The sequence below is a fragment of the Martes martes genome, assembly GCF_963455335.1.
Source record: "Martes martes genome assembly, chromosome: 9".
Lineage (NCBI taxonomy): Eukaryota > Metazoa > Chordata > Mammalia > Carnivora > Mustelidae > Martes > Martes martes.
Window position 1 is genome coordinate 52618224 of NC_137896.1, and position 21037 is coordinate 52639260.

A 21037-nucleotide genomic window follows, 5' to 3' on the forward strand; every position below is an offset into this window, starting at 1 on the left:
AGTGAGGGTATTGATGGGAAGGAATGGGACTCTGAAAATTGGGAAGAGGATGTGTGGGGAGACCCTGGTGGAGCCGGAGACTTTGAATCCCTAAATTCTGATGAAACTTCTTTCCCAGCTGAATGGTCTCTCTATATCCATTTTAGGGGATTGACCGTGCATTGCTTACGGAAACTGCACTGGCTTCTCCTGAGGCAGTCGTCCTGCAGGATACTGCCGTTTCTCCTCGGGACACACTCTAGCTCCCTCTGTGCTTCTAGAGCTATAATTAGATTCAAGTCTCAGCAGGGCCTTTAAGGGGAGGTATAGTGTGACCCATGAGGATATGATTACACTCTCAAAGAAGTGCTGGAATTTTTTAACTTATAAGAACAGAAGTATGGGGAATATCTGTAGGGATGGATATAAAGGTGAGGAGTAATGGTGGAAGGAACATGAAGTTTAATTCAGCCAAATTCATGCATGAGGACCCACTAAGCAGATATTTTGCATTTACTGATGCAACTCCAGGGGTTAGGGAGGGCTGCAGCTGTCTCAGTGTTTGCCTGAAGCATGGCCCAAGGCATGGCCCACTCTGAGAGAAAGGGAAATGCTGGACTTGCATTGGGGAATAGTTGGATTCTGGGGTAGTGGGACCAAGTGGTGGCACTCAATCACCAGAGACAGAGTGGGTGTGGTTGTCACCAATCAATCTATCACAGTCACTAACTCAGGAAACAAATGGGTGAGCCCTGGTGCACTGCTGCGGCCAACTGCTCTGACCTGGCGTATCCCAAGGGGGCTGGAGAAATGGAAAGCAGAGCACCTGGTTGGGTTTGCCAACACTGTTACTGAACAAACTCAGATAAGCTCATACCAAGAGAAGCCAATAACTCAGGAGATAAGGGTTTGGAAAAGAGAAAGGGAGAAATTTATTTTGGGTGCCCGCAGTTGGGGGAGGTGGCAGGCTCAAGCCTGAACAACCAACTAGCAGCAGGTTGGACACCTAGAGATCATGCAGAGAATGCATGATCACCAGTGGGAGTTGGTATGTGTTCAATACATGATCATGGGCAGGGAAGGGGACATGTTAGATGTGGTCTTCTAGGCATTCTGTTTCTATCAGGGCTTCTCTGGTCTCGTCATTGCAAAACATTTGCCTTTGTCCATGTCTGAAGAAAATGTGATAAGAAATAACCACAATGGGTTTCAGTTACAGATGAGTTAAGTGGTCTTCTCTCTTTCCACTTTTAGCTGTTGGGGGCTATCGTTGAACAAGAGGGCTCATTGACATAGTTACCACAAAAGCTGAGTCAAAGCAGCACTCAGAATACTCTGATGTGTAAAGACTTAATGGCATCGGCTAGTTGATTGCAGTGTCCCTAGAAGTGAAACACATAAGAAGCCTGCTAAATTCTCAGTTGATTCGTAAGCAGAAAAGTTCTAGGTCATGTGAACAAAGTCTAACCTCATTTGTCAGAACAGAAAGTCAAGGTTTCTCAGTCAATTCTGAGATGTGCATCTGTTTGCAGACCTAGAATCCCATAGAATGAAGGAAGGCCAGGTCCCCTTGAGGAGGGACTCTGGTAAACTATCAAAAATATATCATTAATCTTTCTAATCTTTTCTATATCATTAATCTTTCTCCCAGCCTTCCCCAAAGGAACCTACAGCCATTTATTTATCAGGGTAACCATGCATCTGGAGAAAGGAAATAATCAGACCTTTCAGGGATTATTGGACACTGTCCCTGAACTGACACTGACCCCAGGAGACCCTGAATATCACCATGGTTCCCCCAGTCAGAGTAGGGGCTTATGGAGGTCAGGTGTTTGATGGAGTCTGTCTCATATCGGTTCCCTGGGTCCTCAAACCCATCCTGTGGTTATTTTCCTAAACTCTGGACAATAGGTATAATGTACAATAGGCATAATCAGTAGCTGGCAGAATTCATCCTCATATTCATTCCCTGATCTGTGGAGTGAGGGCTAGTGTGGTAGGAAAGGCCAAGTGGAAGCCACTAGAACTGCCTCCACTCATGAAAATAGTAAACCTAAAGCATTATTACATTGTTGGAGACATTGTAGAAATTAATGCTATCGTTAAGGAATGGAAGGATTCAGGGGTAGAGATTCCCACCACATCCCCATTTAACTGTCCTATTTGGCCTGTGCTGAAGACAGCTGAGCTTGGAGCATGCCAATGGATTTCTATAAGTTCAACCAGGTATTAATTCTAATTGCAGCTGCAGTACCAGATGTGGTCTCCTTGCTTGAGCAAATTAACACATTGCCTGGTACCTGAGATATGGCTATTGACCATGCAAACGCTTTTATCTCCATCCTTTATCTTCATAAAAACCATCAGAACATTTGCTTTCAGCTGGGAAGGCTGTCAATATACTTGCCCTGTCATACTTCTGGGGTATAACAGTTCTTTAGCTCTACGTCATAATTTAGTCCTTAGGGACCTTGATCACCTTTCTCTTCCACAAGATATCACATTGGTCAATTACACTGATGATATTATGCTGATTGGAACTATTGAGCGACAATAGCAATCCCTCTAGATATACCGGTAAAACATTTGCATGTCAGATGGTAGGAAATAAACCAATGAAAATTCAATGGCTTTTTACAGCTATGAAATTTCTAAGGGCCCAGTGGTGCAGGGCATGTTGAGAATTCCTTCTAAGGTGAAGAATAAGTTGTTGCCTCTAGCTCTTTCCTCAAACAAAAAAGAAAAATTTCAGCTTTCTCTCAGAAGTTAAGTATTTAAGAGGTATTTAATATATCCAGAAAATAAAGTAGCATTTTGTCCCTTTAGTTTAAGTGGTGTTCATCTCTTTGGGAATTTTGCCATCATCGTACTTTAAGGTTCTGATATTTTCCCCCCAAATCCTTCCTGATGCTCTCTTTCCCTACTCCTCCTGTCCCCTTTCCCTGTCTCTGTGCTCCATCAGCTTTGTGTCTCAGTAGTGACCCACACTGGGACCCTCTCCAGGCCATCTCCTCTGGACATTTTGTCTCAGTCCCTCATTTCAGACTTAACTCTTGACTCTGTTCTCTTGATCACAGTAGAACTTGTATAGTAGGCCATGTTTTCCCACTGGGTGGGACCCCTTACCGTCTGCACCATGGAAGGGTATTAGAGTGTGTGTCTCAGGTTCCAGGTGGTTTCTACCTGAGTGGCCACACACCAGGTGTTAAGGAACAGGGTGTGGTGGGAAAGAATGGGACTTGCACCTGCAGCTGAAACCCTTCCAGCTTGGGTGGCAAAGGCCAAGGCGGAGCTCATGATGCTGAACTGGCAGACCAATCCCTTGTGTGCCCCTACTGCCATTCCTCACACTGAACGCCCCTCACACAGACTGTGTTCACCTGACTACCCAGTTCTCAGCTTCAGAATGAAGCGTTCCAGGGATGTAGAGCTCAAGGTTCTCGGTGATACCTTGTGGTGTGCTCTTCATATGGGACTCAGAGGTGAGTTCCTCCTCACTAAAGTTCTCTGGAAATGGAGCAGTGATTCTGGTGCCGTGCCCAGATTCCTTTAGATTGGCCCCACCAGCCTCTGCCTCATGTTACAGCTGTATGCTTCCTTCCTACAGGCCTGGGCCTGCTTCCTTCACAGAAGGAAGTCTGCCCTTGGGCACTGGGGCAGCTTTGCCCAGAGGCTCTGGGAGCACAGGAGTCTGGGAGTTGACATATCCCTGGGATGGGATGAGGGCAGGAAATGAAAGCCCAGCTCCCTGTCCTGCCTCTAGGAGGGACTCTCCCAGGAGCCCCTGAGAATGAGGCTGAGGCTGGGACTGTGCAGAATACCTCTCCACCTTCCTTCTTCACTCTCTAATGATTTTCTTCCGGAAACACTTTTGAAATGTTGCTTGCACAGGAATCCTCATCCAGGGTCTGCTTCTGGAAACCAACCATAATTAGAAGATGCCATAGGATTCTGGAGAGCCCTGAGAATGTCCTGCTTTGCGGGCAGCCTGTGGTCAATTCCAGCAGGAAATTGCAGCTTCCTACTTCTTCTGGAAGCAGGGTGGTAACCTGACATTCCACCAGATCCCATCTCCTTGGGACCTGAGGGGGCAGTGCTGGGACATGTTTTGTGCTAGCATCCTCGGCTCAGAGCACAGGGTGCTGGGGAGGACACTTGAACTTTTATTTGGGTGTCACAGCCAATCCTGTGCACAGAGCTTCATGTGGGAAGCTTGCCCAGCCCACCTCTCTGCACACCCCCTCTCTTCTCTGCTCCACATTGCTGATCTAGGTGATGGTCAGGGAGGAGCCAGTGACCTTCTGGTTGAGGCCATGATGGATTGTGAAGTTTTAAGCACAGTGTGGACCAAGCCCTAGCCAGCCAGTCCAGCTTTTCCTACCAAACTTTGGACCTGAGCCTGACCCCAACAATGACTGCTCCTGGGGGACTGGTTGCCCATAAGACCCTGGCAATGCAGGGGTTCACTGGGGTGACCTAAAACATGGAGAGCTATCCATTAGCAACTTGCAGCCCTTCCTGATCCTTCACTTCTTGTGGTTAGGGATCCTGCTCCCCCTACTGCCTAAAATATGTTCCCTGTACTTGCTTTAGAATCCCTCCTAGCGTGGTCCACATCCACCATGGGTCCCGGCTTTGCCCACTGGCTTACTCCTAGAATCTGCAACATGTGTACTGCTTCTTGGAGGTACATTCAGATGAGGTTGGCAGAGCAGACCCCACCTCAGGACCTGGACATCCCTGCTGACCTGGGCCCTCCCTGGACCTATATAGATGGAAGTAGTACCTTCACAAGTCTCAAGTGGAGGTGGCCTTCCACCCCAAACACACACACACTTATTGATGGAGGTGCCACTCACTGATCTGTGGGCAGCAAAGGCAGAAGCTCTGGCAATATCTAGATTGCTGGGGCTTCAGTGTGATCCCAGTCAGGACCTCTGCTCTCAGGTTCTAAATGTGGAAGCCTGAGTCTTCACAAATATGGATCTCCAGGAGGCCTCCAGACTCATTCACATATAGTCCTGGCCCAGTTAACACAGGCCCAGAAACTCAGCTTAGAGACTGGATAGTAGATGATATTTCAGGCTTTGTGGGTCCCTTCTTCTTTGTTGATGTTTTTGCAATCTTTTTAAAATAGGAAAACCCTCTTAGCTCCTGCACATACCAAATGAATATCAATTTGGCTCAGGGACTATAGTATTCCAACCCCTCCATGACCCTATACTGACAACCCAGAAGGAAGAGAGAAGGGGAAGGCACTGACAAAGAGGGGATGGGTGCTTGTCCACTTAAGAGTAAACCTCTTGTAAGAAAGCTGGTCATTAGATTTTACCAGTATAAACTTGAATTACTCCAAGCCAAAGGAAAAAAAAAAAGAGTAGGTACCTAGAAAGATTTGAGTTTTTATTCCTATGACTTGACTTCCTTTCTCCATCATTTGTCATTAGCATTTCACATATTTGAATTCAGAATATTCCAGCTTAGACAGGATAAATTTGCCACAGATGTTTTAAAGTTCCATTACCCCACACTTGTTTATTATGAATGAGATGGGAAAGGATAGACGGTACATAGATGCAGAGTAGGGAATGAAGTCCTCTCTCCTGAGGGCAGGCAGTGGGCTTGTGTGCATTGGGTTAGGGAAACTGTAGAACACCTACGAGCAAAAGAAGGGCCCAGGAGCCCAGGATGACAGGTGGCTCTGAAGGGCAGATGGGCCTGGCAGGCTACACTCGAATTTGGAAAGGGTCAGTTTCTGCCCAGGGCTACCTCCTGCTTACAGACTTTTCCATGACAACGACACTCTAATCCAGGGCCCTCCCAAGGAAGAACTGCCTTTCTAAAGCATACTTCCGCCAAGACTTGTTATTTTTCTTTTTCTAAACGTGCCAATTAGGAAGATTTTGAGATTTGTTAAAAAATCCAACAGGATTCCTTGAATCCCAGGTTGTGATGACACCAATATGAGTGTCCAGAGGAACAGCAAAAGGGCCCCGTGGAGCCCAGGGGGAGGTGTGGGCCATGGGCAGGGTTCCATGAAGGGGCTTCCTAAAGTGGGGACCCAAGTCCTCAGCTCTGCTGGTGCCGGCCTGTGGATTCTTAGTCTCATCCCAAGTGAGGTCACTGGATGGTGTGACCTGATTCTCCAATTTCTCATTCTGAAGTTTCAGGATTCCAAGGTCAGTGCCATTTCCCACTGCTGTGTATTTCTCTCCTTCTGAAAGCTTGGCTTCAAATTCCCTTAACCATGGACATTTACAATGTGATCTTGGATGCCTGTAGTATATAGAGGAGTGTGTGTGTGTGTGTGTGTAAATGTGTAACATGTGATTAGAATAAAAGTTATTTAAAATGTACCCATGGGGTTCACTTCATCACATCTTTCCTCAGAGCAGCTCAGCAGTCTGCAGAAATCCTGTATCGGATTATTTGCCACTGAGGTTAATGATTTTCAGAAAGGAGAACATGAGAATGCAAACAGGGCTTTTGTTCCTGGGTGGGGTTGTTATTTTCCTGTATCTAAAGATTTAGTGGCATAGGAAAGCACCACTCCCACAGGCTGCACCTTCCTGGCATTCTGTATTAAATGTATTAATATAATTATTAAAATTGTATTAAACCTGTATTAAAATAATACACTGATCTTCACACTACTTGTGTAAATAATGCTGCCACTTTCTTGAGACAGGTTTTATTGAAAAAAAAAAGGCAGAACATGATTACATGTGTAGTTGAATAATTTGGCAATCCTGATAATTTTGCTAAGAGCCTTTTTTTTTTTTTAAAGATTGTTTTATTTATTTATTTGACAGATAGAGATCACAAGTACGCAGAGAGGCAGGCAGAGAGAGAGGGGGAAGCAGGCTCCCGCTGAGCACAGAGCCTGATGCCGGGCTCCATCCCAGGACCCTGGGATCATAACCTAAGCTGAGGGCAGAGGCTCAACCCACTGAGCCACCCAGGCGCTCCCTAAGAGCCTCTTTTTAAGAAGCATGAAATGTGATCTTGATAGTCAAGATTTTCTCGAAGTGCATGCGGTGCTGGTATTTTATTTTATTTGGGGGAGGGAAGACTAATTTAAGGATTTTTTTCCCCCTTTCTAGCCCATCTGAAATATAAATATTTTCTGCCTTTCAGCTTTGTGTTGGCCTCAGAAGTGAACTGCTTCTTGTTTATCATGTGCTGCTCATCAGTCATTCCAACTCTGGCCTTTCTCTTTGGTCTTGAGACCATATCCAGCTTGAGACCGCCTGAATCAGGCACAGCTCACTAGCACTATCTGTGTCTCATAACCCAATACCTCCAAGAGCTGGACCATCTTCTGTGTTTCATTCTCATTGGTTAAGGATAAACCCTGGTTCCCCTTATGCATTCTCCATAGCATTCACTTCTCCTCTGCTTCTTGTTCACTTTCTCTTGTGTTGAAGTTCTACTCTTATTTATTTCTCTGCTTTCATGAATTCTGTGTCTGGCCAGCCAGGCTATTGTGAGCTAGTGATGGGGTTATGTCATGTGTCTTTTGCATCCCACAATCCCTTCACATGGTCATACCAGGAGCCCCACAGCACTGGAGGGAAAAAGAGAGAAGGGGGGGGATCAATATCTACTTGAAACTTACAAAATGAGCATGGGTATCTCAAATAAAAGGGACAAAGACAGAAGACAAATACCCTGGGCAGAATTCTTATTTGCAGAAGACAGGACTTTTTAATATTTAGGGAGAGAATAAAAAGTATTCTGAATTTCTTGGTTTATATTTCGGCTCTTGAATTTACGGCCACATGAAATATTGTGTAGTGGCCAGGAATCATAATCTTTCTTTCCCCTGCATCACTGCACGGTGCCTAGATTAGTGTTACACAAAAGATAATTGTCTATGTGAATGATCATGTTATTTAATTTTAAACTTCTACCCAAGACTTTATTTCATCAAACTTCTACCCAGGATTTGATTATATTGGGATGAAGTATATCATAGTGGCATAGAATCTATGGGCAGTGTAGGAAAGGTCAGGATTAGAAGATGGGTGTGTGGTAGTTTTAAGTATCCTTGGTTATGAGGCTCAAATGTCTAAAATCTAGGAAGGAGATCCTGACTGACGGATTATCCTCTTGCCCTCAGATCTCTGTGCGGAAGGTCAGGGTGCTCCCTGCCATCTTCTTCTGGTAGTCCTTGTCAAATTCTTCATTCTGGGCCACAGTGAAATAGTTCTTCCAATCCCCAGGCATCCCTGAAATAAGGCAAAATCTCAGAGGTTGCCATAGGAGTACAGGGAGGAGGGAGCATACATCCTTGGAACCAGCACAAGAGTGGGGGAAAAAGGAAGTTTGCCTCTGAAAAATTATGCAGTAGTGTCATTGACAGGAATGAATAATGGGGCATGAAACATTACTGGGAAATCTAAGCAGATCATAGATATCACAGAGTCCAATCTGGCATTTGAGAATATAAATCTTACATACCTTTCCTCATAAAAGGGGAGATAGATTGGTCCATGAGGATGGTGGGCAAAGTGGTGTAGTTGGCCATTGGGTTTTGCTTCATTACATCGAAGGAGGTGTGATAGAGGATTTTATTCAGGACTTCTTCTGGTATTTCTTTCTCTAGGAACTTCAATATCTTCTGAATTTCCCTCTTTGGGTCCTATACGTAGAGCAGTTATACAAAGCAAATAAATGTGGGTTTTCTATTACAGATGACATTCTGTTTGGACAAACAATATTTGGGAGGAATAAGTTAAGGGATCAGTTCAAATATATTCAACAACTACCCCTTAGGTGATAACTATGTGCAAGGCACTGTACCATCTCAGGTGCTGCCATGACACAAAGATGAGAGCTGTTCCTGACCTCAGGAGTTCACCCTGCAATAGAGGGATGAATGAAGACAAAACTAACTGCAAAACCTCACTCAGAAAACATGCTGCTCGCACACAGAGAGTACCATGAGATTTGTTGAAGGGAGTAATTGTGTGTCCTGGCAGAGATCAGGAAAGGTTGTATAAAGGAGGGGAAAAAGTTGCAGGTGAAGCACAGTATGATATACTCTTGTATTTGAGCTATAAAAGATGGCAAAAGTATCTTTCAGTTTAACAGAAGTTCAGTAAGGGGATGGATACAAGAGATCTCAAGTTGACCCAGAAATGCAAATTCTTGTGCACTGGTTCTTTCCGATCAAAGAGTTGCAGAAAAGGAGCTATAACACTTAAAAAAAAAAAAAGATTTATTTATTCACTTGATAGAGAGAGGGCAGGGGGAAGGGCAAAGGGGGTGAATCCTCAAGCACATGACCCACTGAGCATGGAGCTGGACACAGGGATCATTCCCATGACCCATGAGATCACAATCTGAGCTGAAACCAAGAGTCAGACACTCAACCGACTGAGCCACTTAGATGCCCCAGGGAGCTATAGTCTTTAATTGTATTTCTCAGCACTGGCATGATAAGTAGTTTGTAATTCTAGGATACTAACTCTCAGAGCAATGAGAGTGAATTTGTCATGCTTCTCATACACAGTGACTTGAAAAGCAGAAATCTGTCCTCTGCCACAATATGTGGGACCAATCCTGCCAATGTTTATATGGACTAAACTTCATTTCTGATGTGGGTCTGGGGTGTGGAACAGGGAGAAGTAAACTCTCCCTGAGCATTCACTGAACACAACTAGGCACTTTACAAATGTAATCTCATAAATCCTTATAATAATTTCATGAGATCAAAATGAAATGATACCCATTTGTAGCTGAAGACACATGATTCATGGGTGTCAGGATTAATTCAACTATAAAGACATGTGATATTTCCTGAGGGGGAAGGATCTTCTGGAAACTGTGAACTGAAGCAAAGAAAATTGAGAAGAGCAGAAAAGTAGCTAGAACTTTTGAGGATAAAATTGAGTTGGGAAGAGTGTCATGGAGAGAAAGGACTTGCACTGAAGGCTCTTCTATGACAAGCCCACATGCCAGGGTCCCAAATGTGGTTTGCTGCACTGGAGAACATGGTGGGTATGATGGAGATTGCACTGCCCCTCACCTCCTTCATGTCCTCATAGAAGAGGTAGAGAATACGATGCTTGTCTTTTGCATCCCACCATCCCTTCACATGGTCATACCAGGAGCCCCACAGCACTGGAGGGAAAAAGAGAGAAGGAGGGGCATCAATATTTACTTGAAAATTACAAAATGAGCATGGATATCTCAAATAAAAGGGACAAAGGCAGAAGACAAAGACCCTGGCCAGAATTCTTATTTGCAGAAGACAGGGACTTTTTAATATTTAGGGAGGTAATGACAAGTATTCTGAATTCTTTGGTTTATATTTCGGCTCTTGAATTTACTGCCACGTGAGATACTGTGTACTGGCCAGATATCATAATCTTTCTTTCCCCTGCATCATCACTGCATGGTGCCTAGATTAGTGTACACAGTAAATACTGTCTCCTAGTGGGCTGATTTTCATTCTGAAAAATCTATACTTACTAGATATTAGGGCACATTTACTCTCTGTAATGGTGACTTGGAGGAAGAGAGGTGCACTGGGTGTCTTTTGTTGGCCCTGCCAAATCCATTCTGCACCCTCCTCCACCCTGCAAGGTTGACCTCTAAGGACTGTGTCCCTGGGCTCCTTTGTGCTCAGGCTTCCACCTGGGATTTGCCAACAAATGGCACTGAAGGGCTTTTGGAGGCAGGAGGAGAGTGAGAAGGTTGTGTTTATTTCCCTGATGCCCTTCCTTTTGGCTCACTGTGGTGGACTCTTTCCCCTACTGAAGGCCTCAGCTCCTATTAAGGGGCCTTGTCCTCTCTCCAGGGGGCAATGGCTCCCTGCTGGTGTTCACCTCAAAACCTGGTGGTTTCTTTAAACTCTACCTGTAGTTTTCTAGTCTCTTAGCTAAATTCTCCCCAAATGATCCAGTTTGTATGTGTCATTGACATCCTCCCATGACCTTGATGACCGCAATCATTCAGTGAAAACCCTTCCTTTCTGATGTCAGTAGTGAACAATGAGATGTGAAAAATGAATGAGCAAACATGAGCCCATAATTTCCTTTAACTCACCTTTTCCAGTTTTGAATGCCTCAATATACTCCTCCCAGGTACCAGGGTCAGGCATCATTTTAGTCATTCTTGAGAAATGGTAGTAGGACACCAGACAGTCCTTTGGATTTCTAGCCACATAGATAATCTGAAATCAACCAGCAAGGTGATTGAGACAGACAGCAAACAAAATAGAGAAAATTTTTGCTTAATGCAGAGGACCGTGACATTAGAAGAATCTTAGATTATCCTATTTGAGTAACTGAACTTGCATGCATTTTCTGTGAGCAGGATGACCACATCTTCCAGTTTGCATAGACAGTGTTCCAATGTATATCTGTTGTCTTAGATAATGATTAGGGGCATGCTCCCCCCCTCTCAAAAGTATCCTGATTGGAAGGATATATACTACAGTTGCCCTAATTACGATATTTCTGAAGGCTAACTATGTCACTGTTGTATTTTCCAGTATGTGAAAAGTAGGTCTTCCTTGGCTTGTACTAAGCAAGGACTCTTATTCGGTTATTGCACAGGGGTTAGCTAAAGCAGTCAGCCGTCTAGTCTAGTCTCCCCTGTACATGATGAACTTCAGCCTTATAGAGTAATGATCATTCATACTTTTCATTTGTGGTAAGATTGTAGGATCTTTGAAGGCAGTGCTAAGTCTGCTTCTGGAACTGCTTGTAATGATTCTTCTCATTGGAAAAGCAGGGTTGTAGTATGGCTGGGGAGAGCTGACCTCTTGGCTTCTTGTCCTGCTGTTCCCTGCCCACCTGTGTTGCTATGTGCATTCTCAGCAGAGCTGGGATGGAGGTGCACATTAATGGTTTCTCAAGCATTTCCATGTCTCACTTACTGAGCAGAATTTCTGTGTCCCAACAGAACCACTCACCCACTGACATTTCCCTCTTAGGCAACTGACCCAAGCTCTTGCTTTCCCTACTGCCTTTCCATAGACTGCTGCCGTATAGGAACATGGACCAGGTCTGTTTCTCTGCCTCTTTTCCTACTGCTCAATTTTTCTCTGATATTTGTGGGAGCATGTAGGGAACCCAAAGGTGTGACACGGCTGTATCATCTTGCCATAATATGTCTTTCTTTCTTTTTCTTTTTCTTTTCTTCTTTTATTTATTTGAGAGAAAGAGAAAGCAGAAGCAGGGGGAACAAGAGGCAGAGGGAGAAGCAGACTCCCTGCTGAGCAGGGAGCTGGATGTGGAGCTTGGTCCCAGGACCCTGAGATCATGACCTGACCTAAAGGCCGACGCTTAACCAACTGAGCCACCCAGGTGCCCCTGTAAATGTATTTCTTAATGCTTGTGTCAGTTATTGCCTTTTTGTAAGCCTGAGTAACCCTGCAAAGGGGCAGTCTCGGCTAGATAGGGAACATATTCATTGTGCTTATGGTAGGAATCGGATGACCGGGCGTGACATAATGTCCAATACATTTTTTGCTGATCCATCTGTGTGAGTCCCCTCTGGCTGCAGTAACAAATTCCCAAAGATATAGTGGCTTAGAACAGTAAGTAATTTATTTTCTTATGGTTCTGGAGGCTCAGGTCAAGCTGTTGGCAGGGCTGGTCCCTTTGGTGATGTTAGGGCAGAATCCCTTCCCTTGCTGTTGCTAGCATCTGGAGGCAACCTACATTCCTTGGCTCTTGACCCAATCCCTGGCTTCACTTGTCACATCTCCAACTTCTTCCTCTGATCTTCTTGCCTCCCTCTTATAAGGATCCTTGTGATGATATTTAGGTCCACCTAGATAACCCAGGGTATAACCTTCCTTCTCAAGATCCCAAACTTAATCACATCTGCAAGCCAATTTTATCATATAAGGTCACCTTAAGTTTCTGGTGGTTAGGACATCCCCTAAAGATAGGGGATGGATATTTAGCTTACCACTGTATCATAAAATGAAAATATTGGGCTAAGCTCTCTAAGGTAACTTCCTACTCAAACAATTCACAACTCTGAGAAGGTAAAGGGAGGTGGTGTCATTGAGATTTTTACATTTTTAGAAGGCCTAATTTTACAAAAAAGAAGGTGCTAGTATGATGACTAACAAGATGTTATTGTGTCTTCTAACATTGAGTCTACACTATCATTTGGAAACAATATTGCTTCTTGAGCAGCAACAGTCACATATGAGTGAAATTATCTATCTGTGGGTATAAAGCAGAAAGTTTTCACAAGTCAAGGTGACCTGGGTGTAATCCCAGGGAAGCAGATCAGGAATGGGATAACACTTTGATGTATGAAATCCTTTTCAATTCTATTGTACCTTGTTTGGAGATGGGCAAGATGAAGAGCTGGTGATGTAGAGAATCCCAGAAAAAAGAGAGTAAAAAACAATCACTTGCACTGTGTATCGTAAAACTGCATGGAGGAGAGAGTCTTTTGGCTCACAGACTTTACCCTTATGGTTTCCTTGGTAAGGTTTCAATCTGGGTTTCTAAAGTAGCTTGTTCACAAGGAGAAGACATGCTGGTTTAGTTGATATAAGCATTTGATTCTGCTGGATGGCTACACTTTTCATGGCAAATTTATAAGTCAATATTTGACTTATATTCCATTTATCATTGACTTTAAGAGTCCCTGATGAAGCAGATTAAAAAGAAACACTAGTATAGTTGATGTACATTGCACATCAAACCTGAATTTGAAAGTGTCAAAATAAATGAAAATTTTTGAAAATGGAGGACACAGTGGTATAACAGTTCCTGGGAGCTTTGCTCCATGAGATTTGCTCTAAGGATGGCCAGTGTGGTACCATCTTCCTTTGTCTTGCTCTACCTTTCTCTCCACAGGTTTTCCCTAAATAAATCCCTTTTATGTCTTCCTTGGCCTTGACTTCTGCTTCATAGATGATTTGAACTAAGATAATATCCTTCTTCAGGAAATATGTGCTTTGTTTCACCTCTTGCTCTCTTTGGCTATAGCTTAATCAGCAGCTAACCAGAATGATTTTGTCTGAAAACTTTCTAGTATGTACCCAGAAATAATATTTTGAAGGAAAGCTGGATCCAACATGGAGTATGTGGGAATGTGGGAATAATCCCACCATCTGCCCTATACCTCCACTGGTTATTTATCTTTCAATATCTTTGATTGTTTCTACTTAGATGGAGATATTCTCTGTCCTTACTGACTCAAACTGGGTTTGAAAAGTTGGCTTTTCCTACCTTTGAATTTTCTTTCCAGAAGGAAGGTGGCAGCAACTGAGCAGGCAGGTGAGTCTTCAAAGTTCTAGGAGAAGGCATTTTGCTGGCCAGATCCAGACCTGGGAAAGAAGGCCACACCATTTAGCTGAACACTTTTTATCGGCTCCACAAATTCAATATTATTGTTTTGTCAAATATCTGAAATGAGGTTTATGAAATAGCCGGCTCTGCCTAAATGCTTACCTCCTAATGACAACTTTACCATCCACAGGTGGAGGAAAGCACTAATGAGATACTGGAAACCACTGAGACAACAGCACTCTCCTTATTTGCTGGGTATTGGTTATACTTGGGTGAGAAGATGAAGATGTTTTGGGAGGTATGAGGTTGGTGCAACTATGATCCCAACAAACAATTGGATATTTTGTCCTTTGGGGTTTTCTCTTACTACAATGGGAAGTAGATTAAGGCAGCTGGAGAAGAGCTGGCTTCCTTAAGAGAGGTGGGTTATTGGTCAGCTCTACAAGGCCAGCAGTTCCGTGTAAGTAGCTTCAGGCTTTCTTTTAGCTTCTAGTTTCCAGGCCAAGAAATGCAACAGCTGCCAAACACCAGCACTGTGCTCTGTGCTGGGATGCATTTTCAGATGAAAAATTGAGCCTTAAATGGGTCAAGTAATTTCTCCAAGTTAGTAAATGAATGGAAATCCATTCATCTGTGGGTGTGGAAAGCCATAGATGGGGAGGCCTAAGAAACTTTGTGGAAGCAGCAGAGAGGCAAGGAACAACTAGGTAAATCACAGATAAAATCCTTCTTGGAAACAGAATGTCCAATGCTGAGTGTTAAAATACCAAATACAGGCACACATGGGTGGCTCAGTCAGTTAAGTGTCTGCCTTTGGCTCAGCTCATGATCCCAGGGTCCTGGAATCAAACCCCAAGTCAAGCTCCCTGCTCAGTGGGGTGTCTGCTTCTCCCTCTCCCTCTGCCCTTCTGCCTCCCCTGCTTGTGAGTGCTCTCTCTCTCTCTCAAATAAATAAAATTTATTTTATACAAATGATAAATACAGACTGGGATTTGGCCACACGCAGCACCAAACTCAGGGGAAGTGGCTTGCAAGTGAGGCAGACTGGCAGCCTTGGTTGGAGAAGCACAGCTTCTGGTGGAGAATCAGGTATATAGAGAAGGGGAGACACCCGCTGGAGACTCAGCAATGATAAGAAAGAAGAAAGTAAGAGGAAAAAAATTAAAAATCCTGCAGAAACAGAAGACATAGTCACTAATCCCTCCCCGCCCAACCACCAATAAATAAAATGGCACAGCAGAGGACAGATTGGACAGAAAAAGATGCTTTCAAACTAGCAACCAGGGCAATGAAATGAATACGAACAGAAAAAAGCAGGTCTCATGAATACAAAACTACTATAAAAACCAGAAAAGGCAAATCAAGGCCTTAACCTGATAAAAATTCTACCCCAAACTCAACTGTAAACCTAAACAAAATTGTAACATGACACTCTAAACTTAATTAAATATCCAAAACAAACATTTGGAAATATGAACAAGTAACTCAGAAAAATTAGGAACCAAAATAGAACTGCCCCCCCAAAAGAGGAAAGGTGACAAATGAAAAAAGACTTGATGAAACTCAAGAGAGAAATAGAAGACGACACAATAACATAAGAAGTGAAGATTAAATCATAAGGTTGACAATGAAGGATAGGTTTGAAAGAAAATTTAATAAAAAGGAGTTGAAGAAAAGCAAGAGAAACCAAGCAACGGGCAGTGAGAAAAAAAAAAAAAGGTCAGAGAGAAGGTGTCTGAGCTGGAAGACAGGCACAGTGGCTCTAATGTGAACATATACTGCAGTTCTTGAGAAGAAAATAAAACAGTGAAATAGAACTAATATTTAAACCTGTAGTCTGAGCATACTTTCTGGAAAAGAAGACTTTAATTTACCTCTATTGAGATTTTAGCTAAACTACTCCACAATGTTGTCATCTGTTCTGTGTGGTCAAGCAGTCTGCAGGGGCATTGAACTGACTCTGTCCCTCCTGCAGTTCATGACCAGCACCAGCTGTACAACAGCCTGCAGAGACTCCTCCATGGCGCTGGAATCAACAGTCTCCCCTGCCTCCCAGGGCCTTCCCTTGGAGCACTTCCCTGGATAAGACCTCTGCAGAGCTTGCTTGGTTTGAATTGACCAATCTGGACTTAGCCCAGAAACCCCCAAATTTTCTACCTGTGGACACGAATAAGGGCATGTGCCCCATGTCCTGTCTCTCTGCCTGCACCGTCTGGACCTCCCTGTTTGGCCCCTAGAGGCATGCCCTGTACTTCTTCCAAGATGTGGGAGCAGTAAACCTATTTCAATTCTCTTTGCTCTTTTCTTAAGCTGGGGCTCACCAGCCTACGTGGGGCTCTACTTAACAAATGTTCACATAACAAAGTCACAGTTGACTTTACAGGTAGGATGGATTGAGTTAGTTTGCCTTTGATAATGAGGAATGCATTTTAGCCGCAAAGGGTTTACTGACTAGCTTTCTCAGGTAAGTAGTTCACTGGGGAGGAGTCCATTGCCTACTGGAATTTAGTCACACTGCTTGTGCTATTGCATGCTCTCTGTTCAGAGGGCTGCCTCAAGTTCCTAACCCAAAAGTGCAAGCTCCAAAAAACAAAACAAAAACAAAAAACAAAAAAAAACCCCAAAACCAACGAGAGCTCTCTCAAACCTCAAGACCTCAAGAGTATTGCTAATTGGAACTAATTTGAGAGGCTATAGATGTGTTTCCCATCTATTAATAATGCCCAGGGGGTACCCACACTGGGTGTTAGACTTTGAGTGTGATTCTCAACTCTCAGACCAGATCCAGAGGCTGACTGTTAGGGACAACTGGCTAAGATTTTGGCAAGGTTCTGTTGCCCTTAGTTAACAGAGGTGAACATGTGAGTTGCAAATCTTGCCCAAGTGTGGGATAAGATAAAGGTGCATTGCCCCTAAAAGGAGAGGGAGACTCTCCTGACCTGACTGGTTTTGCTTGTGGGAGGCACTAGGATTCTGAGTTTTAACTTGGATGATAGGGATGCCCTCACTGGGGAAGTCACAGTCCCTTGAAAAGGCAAGAGTGACTGAAGCCTGTGGTCCTTCTGTCACTGGATACCTTGCTGCTGCGGCAACTTGTCCCCTGACCCTGTGGGGTATCATGGGTCCCACTCCTGGTGTGTAGTGGCACAAAATCTAATGGCTAATACAAATGACCTGAACACCTGCTGCCTGCACCAACTAAAATGTCCAAGGAAATTAGCAAGCTCCCCACTAAATGTAAAACACTCATAAATGTGGCACTGATCAGTGTCGAGGTGTACTAACATGCCAAGGAGCTGGTTCTATATAGTCTTGGGTTCTAGGGGTGAGCCTTAATGATCCTGCCACCACTGGGCTAGTGGGGATGAACCCAAACCCAATGAGGTGGATTGGGACACCCTGGAGAGGGAAGCAGCTCGCAATGACCACTGGGGACGGCTGCCACAGTGACAATTCACAGGGTCAAATCTGTGGGGAGTAATAAAGAATTAGAAACTGAAATTTGAAACTTTACATGCCTTAAGATTAAAATTATTTTAAAAGACTGTAGGCAGGAGGAAGGAAAAGGGGCTGACTGGCTGTTGAGAGTGTTTAATACTGGATCTGAGCTGTTATTCAACCCATGGATGTGAGTCAACTAGCCAGTATTTATAAGAACCCCACATGCTTAACCTTTTAAAAGACCCTCAGTGAGCACTGGATATTACACAGAACTAATGAATCATTGAATGCTACATCAAAAACTAATGATGTACTCTATGCTGGCTAACTGAACATAATAATAAAAAAATAAGTTAAAAAAACTCAAAAAGGAAAAGTTTAGCAGTTACAAAATAAATAAATAAATAAATAAATAACCCCCGAAGCCTGAAAGTCAAATTCTGGAAAGACGCATGTGACCCAACCTCCAACCCATGAGGGACTGTTGCAGGACTAATTCATCCAGAGTTAAAGCAAAAGTTTGCAGCCGTGGATGATCTCAGTGTCAGAATTGGGATTTCTAATCACAAGGGAGAATCCAAACCCAAAGACACAAGCCCTAAAGATATAGAGGGAAAATCCTGTCTTCTGCTTACTTGGATTTTTATGGCTTGGCAGAGAGTCTGCCCTTCTATCCCCATAGTTATTAATACAAAGGCTCAAAGCCAGTGGAAGATGTTAGATGAGGCCCAGCCCCTTCCCCACATGACTGATATGGTCCAGTGGGTCTATCACTTCTTTGGATATAGCAACCCATTCTGATGACCTGGATTTCATTTCTAATCTCGAGGAAGCCCAATTGACCCTGAATCCAGAGAGTTCTTTTTCCAGGGAGGATTGCCTCCCCTCACTGAATGACAGGGCCGAACTTCATTTTATGAGAACCTCCCATAATATCCAGGAGCCATGCTGGGAAGAGATACAGCAGCTCCTCATGATGGAGTCCATCTCCCAATTTCTGAAATTTTACAGTGCATAAAACATGCCCTCCTCCCAAAATAGACATGCCCACAACCTCAAGGCCAGTCTGCGGGTGCCAGCACCTTTCTCACCACCTTCCTGTAGCCCCCATTTCAGTCCCAACAGGCAGCAACACCCAGAATGGTCCTAAATAGCACAGGAATTTATCTTGGCAGCACTGCCAGCTGGGGGTCCCCAATGATCTCATATTTGGACAGTTCTGGCACAAGTTCCTCTCAAAAACTAGTGATCATCTTGGAACAGAGCCCAATTTCAATGGCCCAGATCCTTGCAGGGGGTCCCAAAGCCTCTTTCTGCCCCAAACAACATCACTGGCCTACAGGCCTGACAACCTCCCAGAGCATTATCCTAGAAGTGAACAACTGCTGAGCTTGTCATCTCTTGGGGACAACTGCCTATTCATGACTCTGGTATTCCACAGGAACAAAGGCAGTAATCAGACATCCTTGGCTCTCTTAAACATTAGAGACCAAGTCATAGTAATTCCAGGCAATCCTTCTAAATTCCCCAAAGAACCTCCTACAGCCTAGAGTCAGAACAGGTAAAACCACAAAGGGAGTACAAATAAAGTTGGATATGCCTATTGGCACCATATTTTCAAAACAGTTGCCAGTGGTGGTGGCCTTCCTGGCTCTTTTTTTCTGTTATAGATATGGATGCCCTTACCTCATGACATGCCTGGTGGAATAAAGACAAATTCTGGATTTCTTATAGGGCCTGCTAAAAGAGAAACTTCTGATTGTCCCTTCTAGGATAAACACTAAATACACCACAGTATTGACTCAAGCAAGGTACACAGGGCCTTTGGTCTGTCATTAGAGATATGCTTGACACTGGGGTCATTCAGCCCACCACATCTCACTTTGATAGCCTAATCTGGCCAGTGTGAAAACTGCCCACCAATGAATGGAGATTAACAATTGACTAATGCATCTTGAATGTTCTTGAATGTTTCTGCCATTAAGACTCCCATTCCCAATATTATAGGGATGATAGATGACATCCAAAAAGCTTAGGGTCCTTACTTTGCTCTCTTAGGTTTAGCCAATGTGTTTCACTTGGTCCCGACAATGGAAGACTGAGAACTTCAACTTGCTTCTGGTTTCAAGTGCACCTTGAACCTTTAGTTAGCTGCCCATGGGTTATTTAAGCACCCCTGCTATTGCATATAACCTATGCAGACAAGATTTAAATTCATTCAAACTAACCCGCTGCCATCCTTGGTATTATTTAAGTGGCATTCTCCCTCCAGGGCCCTTTGAGGATGCTATCCGGAAGACTTACACCTAGTAACACATTTATAGCAGAAAGGATGGGCCATTACCCTGTATATAATCCAAGGACCAGCCACTTCCTTCAAGTTTCTTGGCATCAGGTGACAGCTGAGGAGTGTGAAATCCCTCTCATATAAAACATCAATTCCTTGTAATTAAGCCTCTTATTACATTATGGCAAGCAAGCACATATTACGTGTCTTCACCTTTTGGGGGCAACATGTTCTATACTTACCATTTTACTAAAATCTGTTGTTGTTAGATGCAAACCAGTTTCTTTCCATTTGGGAGAACCTTACCAAACTGTCTTGTAACTGGTCCAGCAAGCATACAGCAGGCCCTGTTCTTAGTCTCCCTGGGCTCAGACTTCTGATTTGAATCAGTGGAGACATCAGATTAGGCATCCTGGAATCTCTGAACTGAGCACAGCTTTATGTGGCTGCCCAAGGGGTCTGGACCAAAAATCTGCCCCCAACGGCAGTACATACCAAATGAGCAACAAATTTTGGCAGCCCATTAGGCCCTTTTAGAGACAGAGGCATTCACAGCCCACACTGTTTTGCAGCAAGTCCCTATCTGGCATTGGGTCAGGAATTCGACCCCATGGAGGCTTAGCATGGCCCCTGAGGCCTCACTGTTAAAATGAAAATGGCACCTTCAAAAAAGGGCTCAATATGATGTTAAGGGCCTTTCAGATTACAGGAGGATGTGGCTCCACCAAATTCAGTTTCTTGCCCACTGATAATGGAGGTGCAGCTGGTGGCACCCCCACTATTGGCCTCTCTAGCAGTTTGAGAAGCTCCTGGGGACTGACAGTCTGACATGGAAAGGGACACAGTATTCTTCATAAACGGCAGTGCCACCACTGTGCACAGTGCCGCCCGTTGGCTGGCTGCAGCAAATTATCCTGCTAGCAGCATATCCCTTGTTGAGGAAGGCTCTCCTGGCTTGGCCCAACTGGCTATTTGGTGGCACTGTGCCTGGCTCTACCACAGACTACAAAGGGCATATGTTTTACTGACTCCTGGGCTGTTAGCCAGTGGGTTCGCA

The 21037-nt window shown here is 44.1% G+C and overlaps 1 protein-coding gene across 1 annotated transcript in view; it reads right to left on the reverse strand.

Annotated features, from left to right (window-relative positions):
- Positions 1-6792: 6792 nt before the first annotated feature.
- Positions 6793-21037, reverse strand: part of LOC308349556 (sulfotransferase 1C1) — a 39205-nt gene continuing 24960 nt past the window's right edge. Inside the window, exons 4-8 of the mRNA XM_080814300.1 lie at positions 14193-14290; positions 11035-11161; positions 10013-10107; positions 8443-8623; positions 6793-8210 (exon numbers count right to left, since the gene is read on the reverse strand). Of these exons, the coding sequence (XP_080670426.1) occupies positions 8098-8210; positions 8443-8623; positions 10013-10107; positions 11035-11161; positions 14193-14290 (614 nt within the window). The 3' untranslated portion in view covers positions 6793-8097. The remainder of the gene's footprint in view (positions 8211-8442; positions 8624-10012; positions 10108-11034; positions 11162-14192; positions 14291-21037) is intronic.